This window comes from Gopherus flavomarginatus, chromosome 10 (genome assembly GCF_025201925.1).
Source record: "Gopherus flavomarginatus isolate rGopFla2 chromosome 10, rGopFla2.mat.asm, whole genome shotgun sequence".
Taxonomy (NCBI): domain Eukaryota; kingdom Metazoa; phylum Chordata; order Testudines; family Testudinidae; genus Gopherus; species Gopherus flavomarginatus.
This window is the reverse complement of record NC_066626.1, coordinates 48,538,754-48,556,744: the sequence shown is the minus strand read 5'-3', so window position 1 is coordinate 48,556,744 and position 17,991 is coordinate 48,538,754. Positions and strand designations below refer to the sequence as shown.

Genomic DNA, 17,991 nt, shown 5'->3' with positions numbered 1-17,991 from the left:
TCCTCACAGATTCCATTTTTCATATTTTTATTTAGTTGATTTCTGAACATCCTCTAGAAATTGACTAGGTTTCTTTTGAAAGGGAGAGGTGACACTTCCCAAGTCTGCACCCTGTAAAAGGACTCTTGCCAAGCAGCATCCCCCCAAACATTGAGAGCGAAGCAGGGCCCAAAACTTTTATGGTCACCACAGTGCACCTTCAGTTACACTGATTTCAGTGAAGTTGCACCAGTGTTAAACTGGAGTCATGCAGTGGTGAATCAGGGCCCAAGTATCATTGGGATATCTTTTGAAAAATCTGTTTTAAGTGAATTAACATTAATTGAAAACAAAGTGAGAAAAAACTGAATGATTCTTCTCATTTTTGACTGAATAGTATTAGAGATTCAGTTCAGTGGTGCTATTACAGTTAGAAACTTGAGGGAGGCTAACTGGCTAGCAGAGAGGAAGAATGGCCCAGTGGCTGGGGCACTATTCTGGGACATAGGACACCCAGATTCAATTCCTTACTCCACCATGGACTTCCTGTGTGACCCTGGGAACTCTGTGCCTCAGTTCCCCACCTGTAAAATGGGGGTCCCAGCAAGGAGATGCCCATTGAAACTTCATGAAAATGATGCCTCTGCTATGAATTTGGTCACTGGATACACATAATGTGGCTAGCAAGTTCTGCATAAGAATGGAAACAACTGTTGGGATAAAATAACTGTGCTGAGCCTACTTCTTCAATCCCTTAAAATGAACCCAAACTGAAACTTGGTTTGAGTTTCAAAAGGTTTGGTAAACAAAAAACAAAACCCAAGCCTCTGTGAATGTTTTCATATCAGCCCACATGAAGACCAGAAACACCAAGCTGCTGACCTCACTCACGCTAGGAAGCAGTGGAAATCCCAGGAAAAGACTCTTCTTTGGAACTCAGGATTTCAAAGCCACCAGCACTGACTAAACTTTGGACAAGCATCTAAGCTTCAGGATGATTATACAAACTGCAATTCCAAACTTGGTGTGGTACACCCAGCACTAGGTTTTGCCCCGGTTACTGTGGTTGGGACATTAATTAGCAAATCACATTGCTCTCTCAACTGTTATTAATGTAACTAAGCAAGCATATTCAATCCGCTTTACGTCTTCTTCCCAAATGAGCATCTATCTCTGGAACATGAACCAGAACCCAGAACATGAATTTTATGCAAGATAACAATAATCAAACATAGCATTTTAAATTCTGGTTTATTTTTTTCTATCAAGCCGGTGTTAAATGTGCCCAAACCTGTAGTGGTACATTATCTGCAATTATACAACATCAGTAACATATGTAAACTCCAAATTAAAAGTATCTTAATCTTTAACTATTAATCCGCCTGCAGAATATACTTAATCAGTGCACAGTTACAACTGCATTACATCAAGGAACGTCTAGCTCTCAGACATGTATAAGATGCTTCATTGTGCTGAGAATACCTTTGTTACTCTGACAGGGAAAAACATTGTTTGAGGAAGTGGGTCATATGGGTGTAAAGATGTTTACTTGAAAGGCCTGGAATTCCATGGTCCTGATCAGTGTACCACTGAAAAAGAAGAAAATAACCCAACAAAGCACACTTGATTTCTCCATCCTACAGTAATTAAACAATCCAGAAGCTTGATCTTTATTAATTATTATTATAACCCCATTAAGGTTGCAAGGTGCCTCACAAAGGCAAATGGGCAGTGACTTGGTAGATCTTTGTTCTTTTCGTGTTAATTATTTTTGATCAGTTTTCATTATATTCATATTCTCATTGAACAAAGTTTCTAAATAATCTGTGATTTGTCAGTCCGAGTGGCTGTCTGGTGAGTTAGTGGCATCAAGCCAGAGCAAAAACACTTCAAGAGGCCCTCAGGGACAAGAGTCCTTGGCATGTATTGCATGTTCTTAGCAGTAGGATTGTTAAGAAAACATTGGCTAGCAATGTTTTACTCTCACCAAACAGTCCTTGCCTAAAAATTGTGGAGTTCTGTCCAAATTATTCAGCATTATATCAGTGCCATAGGCATTATATACAGCATCCTGAGAACAGTGACTTAGGGGGATTATGTTATACCTTGGAACAGCAGCAATTATTTTCACTTATTTTTAATTGGACAACTTGCCTTAAGTTATTTCCATCCAGGTGTCATAAAGACACTCCAAAATCCAAAGTATTGTTTTTTTAAGGCCAGGTCCTTCTCTTCTCTGCAAATACAGCAGAACCAGCAATTTTTTTCTGTATTGGTGGGGAATGCAGGATATCTGAAGTCCACACAATGGTCCATACGTTTATGGAGTGCCACAAACCCAAGTGCCATGGCGGTTTCTGGTGTACTCATGTGTGTGGGAGCTCATGGACAGAGGTAGGACAGGGACAAGGCTGGTGTATTTTTCAGTAGCCCAGGACTGAAGGGTATAGAAGAAGCAAAGCTTGGCATGGATGCAATAAATGTTTTGTCCATTTGGCCTCCCTTTTGCTCTTCTTTCATCCTTTCCACCCTCCTGTCTGTTCTGTTCTCTCTGCCCCTGCTGCCCTGCATAGGCTTCCCTGATAACTTGTTCTCTTCTCCCTCTGGACCTACTATCTAGATGCCTGAGTTCTGGAAATGTACATTATCTGTGTTCCCCAGACCACAAGCTACACTATGGGACTCACTGGGCTAAAGTGAGCATCTTAAAAATGTCCCCAGATGTAAGAGGAATTATAAGCCAATGCTTAAAAGAAAAATAGTCTGTTGTTATCTACCATTGCCTGGAAATCCACCTGTGCGTTAACCAAAGCTTTAGAGATCTGTGCTGAGTTCTGGAAATGTACATTATCTGGAAAAGGGAACAGAACAAAAACGGAAGAGTGGGTTATTAAAATCTGGTAAATACCAGACAGCTTAAAGCTACAGTGCATTAAGTTCAGTCCATCGATTATCGAGTGATACAATTGACATTACTAACAATGAGTAAGCAACTCTTTATATACCCTATGGAAATGGACCAAACATCTAAGTACTGACTCTAATCAAAGTCAAAGAAAGATGCTTAACGTTTCTCAAACAAAGAGGTTGTCACTCTGTATTTGAACTGCCTTTGGTAAACCTCACCATCTGCTGTTCCATGGATGAGAAGATATTCCACGTTTCGGAAATTCTCTGCTCTCGCCATCACAGTTGAATTCTGTTCAGGGAAAAATGAACACTTCAGCAGCTGCTATTTAGACCACTTAGTCACGTAGGTAAAAGGCTTTCATTGCATAGTATAAAACTAACTGAATCATCATATAAACTGGCACTATAAAGACAGTAGTGATTATTTATTACTCTCTGGGCTTGGAATGAAAGCCAAATATATTCTCTAGGCTTTTCCCAGGGCTAGTTGACACAAATCTCAAGCCCCCTCCCTATCCCTCCCACTGGCCGCAATGCCATTCCTCTTACACCAAAATGCTCTGCCAGAGGAGTTTGGGATGAGGAGTTTCTGCCATTTGGATGGGGTTTGGAAATGAGCATTAAGGGCCTAACCCAAAGCCTAATTAAGTCAGTAAGAGCCTTTTCACTGACTTCAGTGGGATTTGGACCAGGCCCTAACTGTGTTCTGGTATGTATGTTTGTGGAGGGAATCAGGGGAATGAATAAAGGATGGAAATTTCCTGTTAAATCTTTAGGAACCAGCAATGTGCCCCCATTTAGGGGCGATTATCTGATTACCTAGGGGGTTTGTGTCATTTCACCACAGTCTTCACAAAGCAGCTTGCGTTCCACACTAAGTAGTCCCAACAACGACCAGTAATCATCATAATTTAAACCTATAACTGGTGGGGGCCCCCGCCTCCGATGCTGAAATTAAGCAGCATTATCTGAACTGATCCTGTCTGTTCCAATGGAACAACAAGGACCCTTAAACATAGAATATTTAAGACTATTAAATATAGGAGAAAAGAGTAAACTATAGGCAGGTGAATTCCATGCTAGTAGCTCTCACTGCTTATAGGGCTGATAGTACAAGGACTAGAAGATTATTTCTCTTCCCCACTACTCCCTTCCTCCCTGCTAATGTGATTCTAAGTTTGAGGAAAACAAATGCAATGAAGAGAATTCTTACTTTGTAGTGTTTGAGATTATCTGACTCAGTTGGAAGACCCATAAATCGCTCTGTGTAGATGGATGCTATTATATAAAAAAAAAAAGAGCTGTAGACAAAATATATTCACATCTAATGGTTGAATACAATGAATATGTGTTTAAACTACACACAGTTCCATTAATACAGCCTAAGTGTATTACTTGTTTTAGACTAGTTCTGTGGCATCCATCACTGTAGTTCCTGGCTGCCTCACGCTACACTAAAACCAGCTACATACAAAAATCACTGATGAAGATGAATTGATGAATATACTGCCACTTTATCTGCCCCTGCAGAAATACCCAACCCAGAGTGACCTAACAAAAGGGCTGAGATAACAGGTAAGTTGTGTACCATGACCTGAGAGCTATCAAACGTAAGCTTTGGCAGTCTACCTGGAACACCCAGTCCCATAGACAAAGGCTGAGATTGCTTTAGCTAGTAGGATAAATTCCAGGAACCAATAGCTAGAGTAACCCAGCACATATCTACTGCCACAAGGGGACACACAAGAGAGACTATCAAAAGCTTTATTGTAACCAACACATTACTTTATACTCAGAAGCAAGGAAGAGTCCCTTAGGATTTCATCCTGGTGACCCTTCCTGTTCAATGTGTATGCAGACACTGTGGGAGAATGGGAGACATAGGCAGCGGTATAAAACCCTGTGCACAGGATATTCAGGTCTTTGTCCATTTTTTACTGACACCAGATGCTGTGGTTTCTTTGCTTTCTTAGTCTTTGACTGACATAGGGACATGGGTGAGAGCAAACATCTCTGCATCTGAGACTTTCAGCTGGGGCACCTTACTGCTTAAGGGCCCACTCAAGACACCTTTACAAGTGCTCTTCTATGGCTGCCAGGCTGTTTAGTGAAATGCTATGGAGTTCCTACTGTAATGTGCACCACACAGTTGAGGAGAATGAGAATCCGTGAGCTGGAAGATGGTAGCATTTTGTCATTAACTGACTAGCTATGAATGGCACAAGGTTTTGGAGAAAGGATACAGTTTACAGCCTCCTTTCTCTCACTGGAGCAGGGTCCCATGTTTCCCAGTGGGAGAACCATCATTAAATAAAAGTTGCTGAAGCTCAATCCAGGTAGGAGGGAAGAACAATTACTCAGTGACTACCCTTTTGGGAAGAAAGGCTAGAAATTATTATGCAGCCATTCCATCTGCCTCTGCAAAGGCCCACAGGATAGTCAATGATAATTTATGGTCAGTGTTATCAGAGACTGCTGACAGATCTAATACAATCAGTACACATATCTAACTGTGTCTAGGGAGAAATAAACAATCAATGTCCTAGGGCAGTGCCATCTGTGTGCCACATATACGTTTGTAGCTAATCTTGGGGGGCTCATGGAAATCTGTGGAATCACAATACAACTGCAGTGCTGCAACACCACTTTTTCAATAACTTTCTCCAGAAAGGGGAGGGGGGACATATTGGGCAATAATGGATCAAGCTGTGATGTCACAGGCAATTTTTTGAGCAAGAGTGCTTGCATAACGGTGGCTGATACCATACCCTCCTAACAAGAGGCATTACATTCACACTGAGTGTAGTTACATGTAAGACCCCTGTACAGGATCAGCATGATGTCAAGGATGCTTTGAGTAAATGAGAACACAATAGACAGAGGGAGGGATAGCTCAGCTGTTTGAGCATTGGCCTGCTAAATCCAGGGTTGTGAACTCAATCTTTGAGGGGGTCATTTAGGGATCTGGGGCAAAAAATCTGTCTGGGTAGTGGTCCTGCTTTGAGCAGGGGGTTGGACTAGATGACCTTTGAGGTCCCTTCCAATTCTGATATTCTGTGATTAATGCAACATGGCATTCAACTTGTGTGCCAGAAAATGGGGGCAGTGGTTGAGAATCTTCATGGGAAGTCCTGCTAGGAAAAATATTTGAAAATACTGGAGATCTGGTACAAACTTTCCATCTCAAAAGCAAAAAATTGTCCTTCAGAAATATTTTTATGAGCTCAAGGATAAGTGATTTCTAGAAGGGATTTCTAGAGAGTGGTGACTCCCTCAAAGGCAGAGAAATCACCTCAAAGTTGTCCCCTCAATTCAGTGGCAGACTTTACAAGAAGTTCCAGGAAGCCCCATCCAGCACATAACTGAATGCATATGGAATGCCTAGTGGGCTTCACGGATTCACAAATGAGATTAGCAAACCTTCTGCCAGATCACAGTATTTATTCCAAAAGGCTGGGTGCAGCTATTGGCAGCAGAGAAAGGATTAAATACAAGCTTTGAAGAATTTTATTTTGGTGATGACAATTTATTTTCTTTAAGGTTTCAAGTTGTTGAGCTCTTGCAATAACGTCATGCTTTCTGAGTCAGTGTTTATTAAATGTTTCTATACCGTAATATTCCCAGCTGGAGACAGGAGCCACTGCTATTCCACATTTAAATACTCCACTGCCAGATCCAAGTGCCAGAGAAGTTACATATCCACCATAGGACTGGAGAGAAATCACAGGCAGGTTAATGCTGTGCAGGTAGCTATTTCTTTGTTCTCTGAGAATCCAAGTAACAAAACATTACATTCAGAGGAAACATTTGCTTTAATAGCATGGGGCAAAGCAACTAGAGGTTTTACTTTCAGCAGAAACTGAGTCTGGCTGACTCCTTGTGAGGAACAAAAGGACAAGACAATTCTATCTTATCACTAAATCTCTTCCTACCATCTATGTTACTGCTTCATCGGGGACCCTGGTTCAGGACAAATCCCAGTATTCCTCACCTACTGAATTACCTAGCCAAAAATGGAATTTTCTGCTAATTTTTTTTATATTGAATCAGCCCGATATGTGAGGCCGTGGACAACAAGTTGTGGAAAGATATGGATATTGGCTTTAAAGTAGACTACAATACCCCACGGAAAGGTCAGGCTTTTGCTAAATGCCTTAAGAATGTCCATGTGCTGCAGAGCTGCCCAGTAGAGCTGGCTGGAACTCTTTTTTCCTAGCAGAAAATTTTGACAGAAATGGAAAAAAAAATCATTTTAGTCAAAATTTCCTATGGCAAAGTTAGACTTTTCAGCAAAAAATTCCAAGCCAAAAATTTCTATCTGAAAAGCAAAAAATTTCAGCTGAAAACCAAATATTTTGATTTGGAAATGCTGCTGCAGTGCTTCATGGGAACCGTGTATCTCATGTCTCTATGATCCTCTATGGGCCAGGCTCTCTGGGCAGACTACATCTCCCAAAATTCACCACAGTCTCCCTTCTTGCTGAGTTATTATGGTGCATTCTGGAAATCCCTGTTAGTGGCATATTATAACAGATGTAATCCAACTAAAGGACCTGACCCACAGGGAGAACTGGGGTAATGAGGCATCCGAACTATCATTCCCATGAAGCATGTCAGCAACATTTTTTAAAATAGATTTTTTTTTACCCTGGTTTTAAGTGTTTGTGTTTCCAACAAAAAGTGGAACTTTTTCATGGAAAAAAAAACTTTTCACAAAAAAGTCACAGTCAAAACCCCAAATTTCCACCAAAAACCAGTTTAGAGAGAAAAATGTCAACTAATTATACTAACTAGAAAGCCTGACTGGACTGAAATTTGTGTTTTCTCAGCAATAAAGGGAAAATACTCTACCTTTGTCTATCCCTGTATATGATTCTGATATGTTTTCTTCAAGATTTTTAGATTCTTTTCTGCAAGGGTGAGGAAAATATTCTTGCAACTCATTAAAAAACTGACCGAAGTCTCCCGTCTGTCTTAATAAGCTAACTGCTGAGGTAAACAAAATAATTTTACGTTCAGAGGAAGAGAGATAGGAAGCTTTTATTTACAAGATGTTACGATGTGATTTTTTTTTTGTTTGTTTGTTTCTAACAGACTGAGGGTCTGATAATGAGCTACAGGTACTAAGCATCTCTCAGATTCAGATGCTATTACAGGAATATTGGGGATAGGAAATATAAAGTAACCTTTGAGTATTATTTATTACTCCATTCAAGATTGGAGAGAAAGGACCTTCATTTAGGCCAGGATCTGGCCCCATGTCATTCGCACTCTATTTCATTCAGCATCAAGTTTCATTTCTAAGGTCTCTAGAAAACAGAACGACTCCAGTCTCTGGATGTTAAACACCAGAAAAGTGGGGAAGCTGAGTTCTGTTTGGCATCCTATCCAAATAAAGAAGCTTAGAACCTGATGCCTCAGTACTGACTACCTCAAACACATAATTGAACACATGATGGCCAGTCCACGTGGTTGCATAATTTCCTGTTCCTGAAACCCACCCACCCTTCTTAAAGGATCAGCTGCCAGCTGTCAAAACTCTGTGGGGCAAGCAATTCCTCCACCTCCCTCCTGCTGCTGGTTCCCGGCCTGATCCTCAGGCTAGGAACCAGCAGAGGAGAATTTGTTCATATTTGGAGAGCAGGCAAGGGGAAGAATCAGCCTGGAGTTCGGAAAGGTTCTGTGCAAAGAGGTGGAGCTGGCAGCTGAGAACAGTTGATACTGGGTGTGTAGGCATTTGGCCTGCTTGATAGGGATGCGGGGAGCAGAATGTGTGACTGAGGGAGCATGAGCGCTTGGATGAACAGCTAAGGAGGATAAAGGATTTCCATTCTTTCTGGAGGAGGGGGGAGTGACAGAAGCCAGGAGAGGGGAGTAGGGGCCAAAGGGACTTGTTCAGAATCCTGCAGGTTCTCATCCTCTGTGTTCAAAATATAAAGGGAAGTTTAGAAATTAATGAATGTATTGGTTTTAATCATATTGCATATCAAAAATAAAGCAACTCCCCACGCCCTTCTAAATAGTATCCAACTTGAAATGAGAGTGAGGAATAACTAGAAGCAACAGATAAGGATATAGCAGAGAACTTATGCAATTATTTTTCAGCTAACTTAAGGGGAATTTATCCAAATCAGAAATCAGCATAGCAAGGCCAGAAAATAAGGAACCAGTAGTAGGAAGATTATTGTGCTATAGCAGGTTAAGAGGTGAAGTTTAAGCCTGAATTGCTTTAACAGTTTTTTACAAGCTTTTGCTGTCCAGGAGAGATTGGCGAGTCTGAAAAAGTGAAAAACATAATGCATACCTGCCAGCACATGCAGACTATGAACAGGGACATTTAGGTACAAAAGAGGAATGCATTTCCAATTCTATTGAAATATATTAGCTCTCTAGAGCCTTTTGGGTGGACTGAGTGAGAAAATGACAGCTTCCTCCTTAACATATAAAGACTAAATGCTTGTGCATTAGTGCCATTATTTTAAGAATGCATCTAATGTTGGACCATGATACTTCAGTCCGGTCAAATGTCATCATTTGTAAGGTTGCAATGTTGGTCTTAGAATATGAGAGAAACAAGGTGGAGGAGGTAATATCTTTTATTGGACCAAACTCTGTTGATGAAAGAGAGAAGCTTTTGCGCTTAAACACTTGAATAAGAGCTCTGTGTAAACTCAAAAGCTTGTCTCTTTTCACGAACAGAAGCTGGCCCAATAAAAGATATTACCTCCCCACCTTGTCTCCATCATTTGTATGAGAAACTTGTAATTTTATTTATTTAAATAAAATGCATCTTGGTTTTAAAAAATATATATTTTTTCAGTTCAGAAACATAAGGATTTGCCCCCAAAATATTAAGTGTTATATCAGAATTACCTACTCATAAATAGAGATATCATTTAATTACATTTTACTGCATTGAATTGTATCTAGGTATTTTGCATTGGTGTATGATCACAGTACCTAAAATATTAGTTAATATAAACTTCATACAAAGCTGTTAGCAGCCCTGTTCACATATCATCTCATATCAGCCACTTTTGTTTGTTACTGTTCAACTGAATCTTCAAGTTCTGTCCTGTAACGTGGTTCTAGGTAAGCTGCTCATGGGGCAACTGGGCCAAGGAAAAACAAAAGAAAAATTGAACAATGACTGACTAGAAGAATTCTAGCAAAAAAACAGTCTGTTTAAAGAGAACTCTTTTTGAAAGATAATCAGAGAAAAATCAACATTTATAAATAGAAAAACGTTGGAAAGAATCAATTAATTGGTGGCTAACATCCCAGTTTAGTCCATAAGGTGTTCTAGCTACTGCAGTCTGTTACTGTTGGGACACTGCTCATCCTTTACTCTTAAACACTACTTTCAACACCAGGATCTTATCCTGAAGTTTGAATGGTAACAAAGGAAAGACAATGATTATAATTGTTTCTATCTCTTCTGTTAAAGGCAGATTCTGTTCTAGAAATCTGACCCTCAGGCACCCTAAGATACTTCTCAGTGTAAGTAGGGCTGGCAGAATCTGGCCAATAAGAGGTTAGTTTACGATTATGTCCCTTTAAAAATGAAGGATAATATAACAATAAGTTATGGAAGATCCCCAATATTTCCTGGCTTTCACTGGCCTAGAAATGCAGTGAAAATTACTTTCCTTGTGTATTTCACTGGTCCCAAACCCAATCAGGAAGAGCAAAGGCACAGGAAAAGTCAAACAAAGACAAAGAACCTTTTCCAAACCTTGAAAGATTTAGGTTTGATTCAAGTTCTAGCTGATGGTTTGGCCTGATTCTTAGCTCATCCAATGTAGTTTGCCCATCCCTACTTGGAGTCCCCTAGCCCTCAGCATGTGCAGCCCTCAGCCTTTCACTTCTTCAGTAAAAGAAACAAATCTAGTTTGGGAAAGAGGTTTGGTGCACTTCATTTTCTCTGAAGTTCAACTCCATGCACTATTTCCAGGCCAGAAAAAATCAGGAAGTACAGGAAGTCAGAGTGATGCCAAAGTCAGTGGTTTCAGATCAAAGGGATTAATGGGATTCTGTTGTGTTTTTTTTTAATTTCAGATCACATAAATTCACACTTCTTGAATTTTGATGTGAGTATCATGTTCAAACAAACGCCATTACTAGCAGTGAAGCCCAATGAAACTTCTAAGCTTTGCCTGGTTTCAACCTAAAACCATATTTGCAGCTGAGATCTACTCAAAATTCAGCCTAGGTCTTCCTGAAAATCAGTAAGGCTTCTCAAAGGGTTTGAAAATCCTCACTGAATCTGATTCTGAAATTTTGTTTACTATGACAAAAGTTTAGAGAAGTAGCTTTAGGGAGACTTTGTGGAAAACAAGGATGAATCTTAGAAAACACTGACTGCAGTAAGATTAAGAAAGGTAAATAAGGAAATACCAAAAACAACAGCAACTACTTACCCAGCCCCATACTGCTATTCTTTTTTCATCAACAAAACCCATTTCTATAAATTTTCTATTTAAAAGAAAAATCACAATTATAAAGCTATTCTTATCACCCAATAGGATAATTTACATTACATGTAGTTAATAAAAAGAGAGGTCAAGCTTCTTTCGTGCTTCCCAGACACGTTAGCGTACCACTAAGAACAGAAAGCATATCTGATTTCTACAAAGGACCAAGTCACAGCTTCATGGATTTTAAGGCCCATCTGTCTGACCTCCTGAATCAATGAAATATCCTTTTGTTTACTTTTTACTCATAATGTTTAAATGTACATTTATTGTCATCTATGTAGAGAGGCCACGGCATAGCTGAAAGCAATGCTTAAGGAGCCCAGGGGGAGTACTGATCACAGCATGGAAGAGTAACTAAAGAAGACACACTCAGAAATCATTGATACCCCCTTTGGCCTTCATTCCTGACTGTGTTCCCAATTTAAATCTACCTATATAAAGAGATTTTAAAGGAGTTAATAAGATGCATACAGACCAGTAAATATATCTCCTGATCTTTCATTATTTTTACTCCTCTTCTCCCATTATTCCAGTCACTCTTTTCTTAATGCCAGCCTTCTCTGTGTTGTCACTAATATCAGGGCTTGATCTGGCAAGGTGCTCAACATACTCAACTTTCAGCAAAAGCAGCAAAGAATCCTGTGGCACCTTATAGACTAACTGATGTTTTGGAGCATGAGCTTTCGTGGGTGAATACCCACTTCGTCAGATGCATGTAGTGGAAATGTCCAGGGGCAGGTATATATATGCAGGCAAGCTAGAGATAATGCGTAAGTTCAATCAGGGAGGATGAGGCCCTGTTCTGCCACACTATAGCAGACCTTAAGGTGGCCATCCTGCAGCAAAAAAACTTCAGGACCAGACTTCAAAGAGAAACTGCTGAGCTTCAGTTCATCTGCAAATTTGACACCATCAGCTCAGGATTAAACAAAGACTGTGAATGGCTTGCCAACTACAAAACCAGTTTCTCCTCCCTTGGTTTTCACACCTCAACTGCTAGAACAGGGCCTCATCCTCCCTGATTGAACTTACTCATTATCTCTAGCTTGCCTGCATGTATATACCTGCCCCTGGACATTTCCACTACATGCATCTGATGAAGTGGGTATTCACCCACGAAAGCTCATGCTCCAAAACATCTGTTAGTCTATAAGGTGCCACAGGATTCTTTGCTGCTTTTACAGATCCAGACTAACACGGCTACCCCTCTGATACTCAACTTTCAGTGGTGCTCTGTAACTCCCCAGAGGTGCCTTACAGGATCAGGCCCTGAGGTTTTAAACTACCCTGCCCTTTTATTTGACTGTAAAGTGTCATGCATGCTCATGGCACTGTAATAAAAAATAACAAGGAAAAGTTCTCCCAAGGCTCCCTGCAGATGCATGTTATAAAACTCAGAGAGGAGGGAAGGGCTATGCCTTACTCCTCTGTTTGATCATCAAGCAGCTTGAAGGGAAAACCAGATCACTGGCGTTGGGTTTCCTGTCTCTGCATCCCACTGCAATGATGAAGTCTGCTGAAGGAAACATACTAGAGAGGGAAGGAAGGTTTGTGCACAGGGACATCTTTCCAAAGAAACCACTTAGGAAAAAAGTTATGTAAACGTGGGTGAATTATCAGTGCAGATCACAGCGCACAATAAGGTAAAACAGGGAGGAAGAGGCAGGAGGAGGGAAAAGACACAAGAAAGATTAAAAACTAGTAGGCCAAGGGCAACTCCCCTCTCCCTTTCAGCAATATAATCTCACTTTTCTTTCTCTCAGCCATCTTCGCATCCACATTTACAGGAAGCATAGTGACAAATGCACCAAATAGGGCCAGATTCACCCCAGGCTCTCTACCAGCAGCTGCAAACTTTCCTTTGCCAGGAAGCCCACACAAGTGGCCAAAACCACACCCAAATTAGGAGTTATTGGCTGGGAGGGACATGGGATGTGGGCTTCCAGAGGGTGCACTAATTTAGCACAGGTCTGCTGCAGCCTTTACTAGCTGGGCTCCTATGCTGGGCTCTCTCCCTGGGGCAGTCCCCCACCAGGGTGCATGGCCCTTGCTGGTAAATCTGCCCCATAGTCTTGGGACAGACTGGTAAAATGAAGCAGAAGCCATCCACACACAATGTAAAATGGGTGTAGAGGCTGGCAGTGAATTGGGGAAAGTTTGCATGGAAAGTCTGTGGTAATTTCAGCCATTCCTTTACAGGCTCTCAGACCAGACTGCAGCTGCAGAAGCACCTTAGCCTCACTGTGTCTCTGACAGGTCGATTTCGACCCCTTTCACGTCTGAGTGTCACTTTAGAGCAATAACAAGTAATTTATAACTTTGATGCTCTCATAAAGTGAGTGATTATGTCGCTGCAATGTTTCAGGAAAGAAAAGCAAATAACAGATGACACTTAGAAGCCTGAAATGATAAAACAGGTAGTCTGCTTCAGTCTTCAATGAAAAGGATAATACCAACACGATACTTAATGCAATAACAGCTAAGGAGGAAATGTAGAGATCACTAAGCAGAAACAGGAAGGAAGAGATAAGGATACTTAGAGGCAGTGCTCTCAAGCACATAGAGCAGGGACATGGGTGTCAGGGCTCCTGGATTCTATTCCTGGCTCTGCTGTTCATGGCCAGGTCCATCATTTGGGTGGGGCACCCATTCCCCCCACTCAGCCTCCACAGCACCAAAAAAGTCTGCCTAGATATCAATCAGCCCCTTTGGGGCACCTTCCCCAAGAAAAAATTAATCCCTCTCCCCTACAACACAGCTCCCCCGGGGCAGCACATTAACCCTCCTCCCATTCTAAACACCTGCTTTGGTAGTGCTGTTGTATCTTGTGACTCTGAAATCCCAAATTGAGGCTTCTTTCATAAGACCCTCAGTCCTTCTTTCTGTCCAGAGGCTCCATGCAGGAGGGATATATCTGTCTGGAGCACTTGCAGTCTGGATAACTTTGATGCAGAGCAGCATGGGTGGGAGGAACTGCGAGAGATTACTGTCAGTACCTGTTGGCCCCAGGCACTCTTGTCATTTCTTGCTACCTTGGAATGGCAAGGAAGATGGGTCTTGTGACTGAACACGATCTCTGATAGTCTAGAAATGTGGGTACAGCTGTACCACAGACTTCACGTCTGATCATGGGCAAGTGCTTTCAGATCCTAGGACTGAGGGCATTATGGACACGCACATTATTACTCTGAAAGAATTGAAGTAGCAGTATTAAGTGCACCCTTTACAGCGATTATGTATATCAAGTGATGGGTTCAGGAGATACCACTTGGGTACCATGTACCTCTAATTTTTGCTCTCCACAAGTCCCATCTCTTGTCTTGCCCACTGGAGGCAGTGAGGGGCCCCAATATAGATTTTCATTCTTAGCAGTTATCAGCCAAGTGGTGCTTGACCTTGAAATGCATCTACTAATCTGTCTCATAGACCACTGCTTCGGTGTTGCTTAACATGTGGAAGGGATTCTATTGGATCCTACTGTGATACTCACTTCACTGCTGAGATTTGGTCCTCAATTTCATAGACTCCGAGTTTTCGATATACTGCATGCAGCATCTTGTCACCTTGAAAAGCTGTTCCTCTGCCATCCACAAGAACAACAATAATTTCCTCTCTGCTTGCAAGATAGGTTATCCAGCTAATCCCAAATGTGTGCTTTACATTCTGACTGCAAGGTCCTCCATACCTAAAGGAAATAATCACAGAATCTCAGGTTTAGATTTGGTGGATGATCTTAAACAAAGCATTTATTTAACACAGGACATGAATAATGGAATAACTAAAGCTCAAACCTCAGATCTTATTTAATATAAAAGAAACTTCTTGAATGCATAGTCCCTGGTGGGCAGCCTAACAGAGTCTTAATTCTGGAGAGGGGAAATTTCTGGAAGTGACTGTAGTTATACATGTGTCTCATATTTTCCTTGAATATCTTCTCCTATAAGGCAGAACAGGCTCATGGTATTCAACAGACAGAAACAGTCAGACCTTTACTGATATGGGTGTGGGACTTTGCCAGCTGTAATCCAGTTCAGTTCTTGTAGGACTAGGTTGAGCCCTTCGATTTGGCCCAGAATGGCCCATGGCTGCATTGTCCCAAGAGGAACTTTGAGAGGATATTATGCCTCAAAGTCACAATTCCTCCCCTCTCTGCCTTGTTCTGGCAGAGTGAATTACCTCACCCCTTGTTGGGATACAGATCTAGTCCACCCCTCTGCATCTGGACTGATAATCTGACCAGCAGTGAGTGGGGAAGAGGAAAGGCCTCCTTTCCCCTTTGTGCCAACTTGCTTTCTAAGGGGAATATCAAGTGAGCAGCCCCTGCTTTCTCCCTGATACCTGGCATCATAGTTTGAGCACACCTTACTCAGCTAAGCAAGACAACAGAAAGGGTTTTACTTCTTATACATTTGAATGAAAGCTGGGGATAATCTCTAGCCCACAATGTTTACATTTTTTCTTCTTATCCACATCTGATAGGCTCATATCATACTTTCCAAAGTTAACAACAGTGAAATCCATAATGTGCTATCTTAAGCAGTCTCTCATGGTACATGGAAGCAGCAATGGAATTGATTCCAAGCAATATTCTACAAATTCCTATTCTCCTTCTGAAGGACTAATCTTAGTCTCACTGAAATCAACAACAAAACTCTAATTGATTTCAATAGGATCCGGATTCTATTTCAGAAATGTAGCCTAAAACCAAAGAATTGGTGTGCTTGTTATATACACTAATGCACGTATCCTGCACTATATGTGACATGTCAAAACTAATACCCTTTCTGATAAAGCAGATTATGTGGAAAAAGAAAAGAAAATCTTACATACACCTGTATAAGCAGAGGATACTTCTTGGATCTATCAAACTGCGGAGGTAGAAGCATCTTGTACCACAAAGCTAAAAAAAGATATATTACAAATATCTCAATGTTTAAGATGATTCTTCTATGTATGAGCCATTATTTATTGGAGCAGCATATGAAAATGCGTAAGCAATGAGACACAGGATTCATGAATTGTGAGTCATGAACTGATTGTAAGTCATTTTTCCTATTTAACTGTTTGAAAACAATCTTGAAGAAATAAAGCGTTGAGGCTTTTGGTTTTTTTTTTTTTTTTTAAATTAAGCTGCACACAATAATATTAGGGTCTAATTTCTGCAGGTATCTAGAAAAAAATGAAATCAGGATGACAAATACTATCTCAATGGTGAGCTATTCAATACCAATTTATTACTACACTATAAAATAATGTTACAAAATCACTAATGACAACACCTTCACAATTCAGACCCTATTCTCAAGGCATTATAATGGGCAATGCATGCATGCCAGATTACATATTACCTTTTTATGAATACCACAATGCTTTTTATTTTTCTCTCTCATGTGAGAGAAAAATAAATTAATTTACAATTAAATGTTTGTAAATTAGTTAATTTACAAATATTAATGAATGAAGTCTCTTAACAGCATCACCTCTGTGTAGTAGGGATGTATTGTATCTGTTTCACGGACAGGCAAACTGATGCATAGCGATACCGAGTTTCTCAAAGTCAAATAGTGACTCCATGGCAGAACCAGATATACAATCCAGGAAGCCTAATTCCAAATTCCTTGTTCTAATAACTGTTGGAGCATGCTTCCTACAGCAGAATAAGTGTAAGAATTATAGAAAAAGTAAATAGTGTAATAGAAGTTGTATAATCCTTACTAATTCCATCCACTTCAAGTTTATTAATGTCTATCTTAGGCATTCTGATGTTTTCCATCGCAGATTCTAATTCCCAATTGTCTTCCAGGACTTTAATCTCTGGGTAAAAGAAGTTTCCATATTAGATCAATTTGCTTTTCAACTCTTCTCTATTAATTGAGACTCCGTTGTTTTGTTTGTGGCTAAACCGGAAAAAAAAATCTATGGAAAACTCTTACAAATATGGTAATAAGGTCATACATTGGAAAATCATACACTTGAAGTATTTATATATAAACTGGAACACTGACACATTCTGTATGGGATACAAAGTAATTGATCTTGTGTGACTATAATTTCTTCTCTCCTTGTTCACTCACACCTCACTCTTCCTACCTTTTATTTAGTTAATTATGTACAACACACATGCTTCTCCAAATGTTGACTCTAGTTATAGCCATTGTCCTGAATAATGGATTACTGCACACGCCTCTCTATCCTGTCTCATATTAGCAAGATACAGTGTGCTTCTTTGCATCTGAATTAATACTTTAATCTTTTCCTCTGCTGTAACTTCACTGAATTGTAACTTGCAGACTAATGTCTAATCAAATCTCAATATAACCATGTTTATTTACTGAAAAACTTTACTAGATGATCAAGCACCAAATACCGACATGTAAATTTAAAAAGTTATATTTTCTGTATAATTAATATCCAGCACAGATTGTAGTACTGGTACAGTAGGAGTCCACTGAAAGCTACTTTGTGTACTAAAATTCTTTCTTATGACTAGGGATGGGCATAGAATGTCGTACCTAATGAGGGTCTATGACCTGAATCTTCACCCTCAAACTGAAACAGAACCTTATGTGATTTTTTAACAACTTCCATTAAATTTTTTGTCATCATTTTACATTTTTGAAAAACG

The 17,991-nt window shown here is 40.3% G+C and overlaps 1 protein-coding gene across 4 annotated transcripts in view; it reads right to left on the bottom strand.

Annotated features, from left to right (window-relative positions):
- Window positions 1-1,216: 1,216 nt before the first annotated feature.
- FAP (fibroblast activation protein alpha) overlaps window positions 1,217-17,991 on the bottom strand; it is a 53,963-nt gene continuing 37,188 nt past the window's right edge. For 2 of the 4 annotated variants that reach the window (XM_050969232.1, XM_050969235.1), the window contains 9 exons: window positions 17,082-17,180; window positions 16,197-16,266; window positions 14,857-15,051; window positions 11,310-11,364; window positions 6,500-6,599; window positions 4,103-4,167; window positions 3,106-3,178; window positions 2,757-2,830; window positions 1,217-1,568 (listed from right to left, as the gene is read on the bottom strand). In XM_050969232.1, coding sequence (XP_050825189.1) covers window positions 1,467-1,568; window positions 2,757-2,830; window positions 3,106-3,178; window positions 4,103-4,167; window positions 6,500-6,599; window positions 11,310-11,364; window positions 14,857-15,051; window positions 16,197-16,266; window positions 17,082-17,180 — 833 coding nt within the window. In that variant the 3' untranslated portion in view covers window positions 1,217-1,466. Of the gene's footprint in view, window positions 1,569-1,612; window positions 2,628-2,756; window positions 2,831-3,105; window positions 3,179-4,102; window positions 4,168-6,499; window positions 6,600-11,309; window positions 11,365-14,856; window positions 15,052-16,196; window positions 16,267-17,081; window positions 17,181-17,991 lie in introns of those variants that run through there. The other 2 variants (XM_050969233.1, XM_050969236.1) reach the window with 2 other exon arrangements.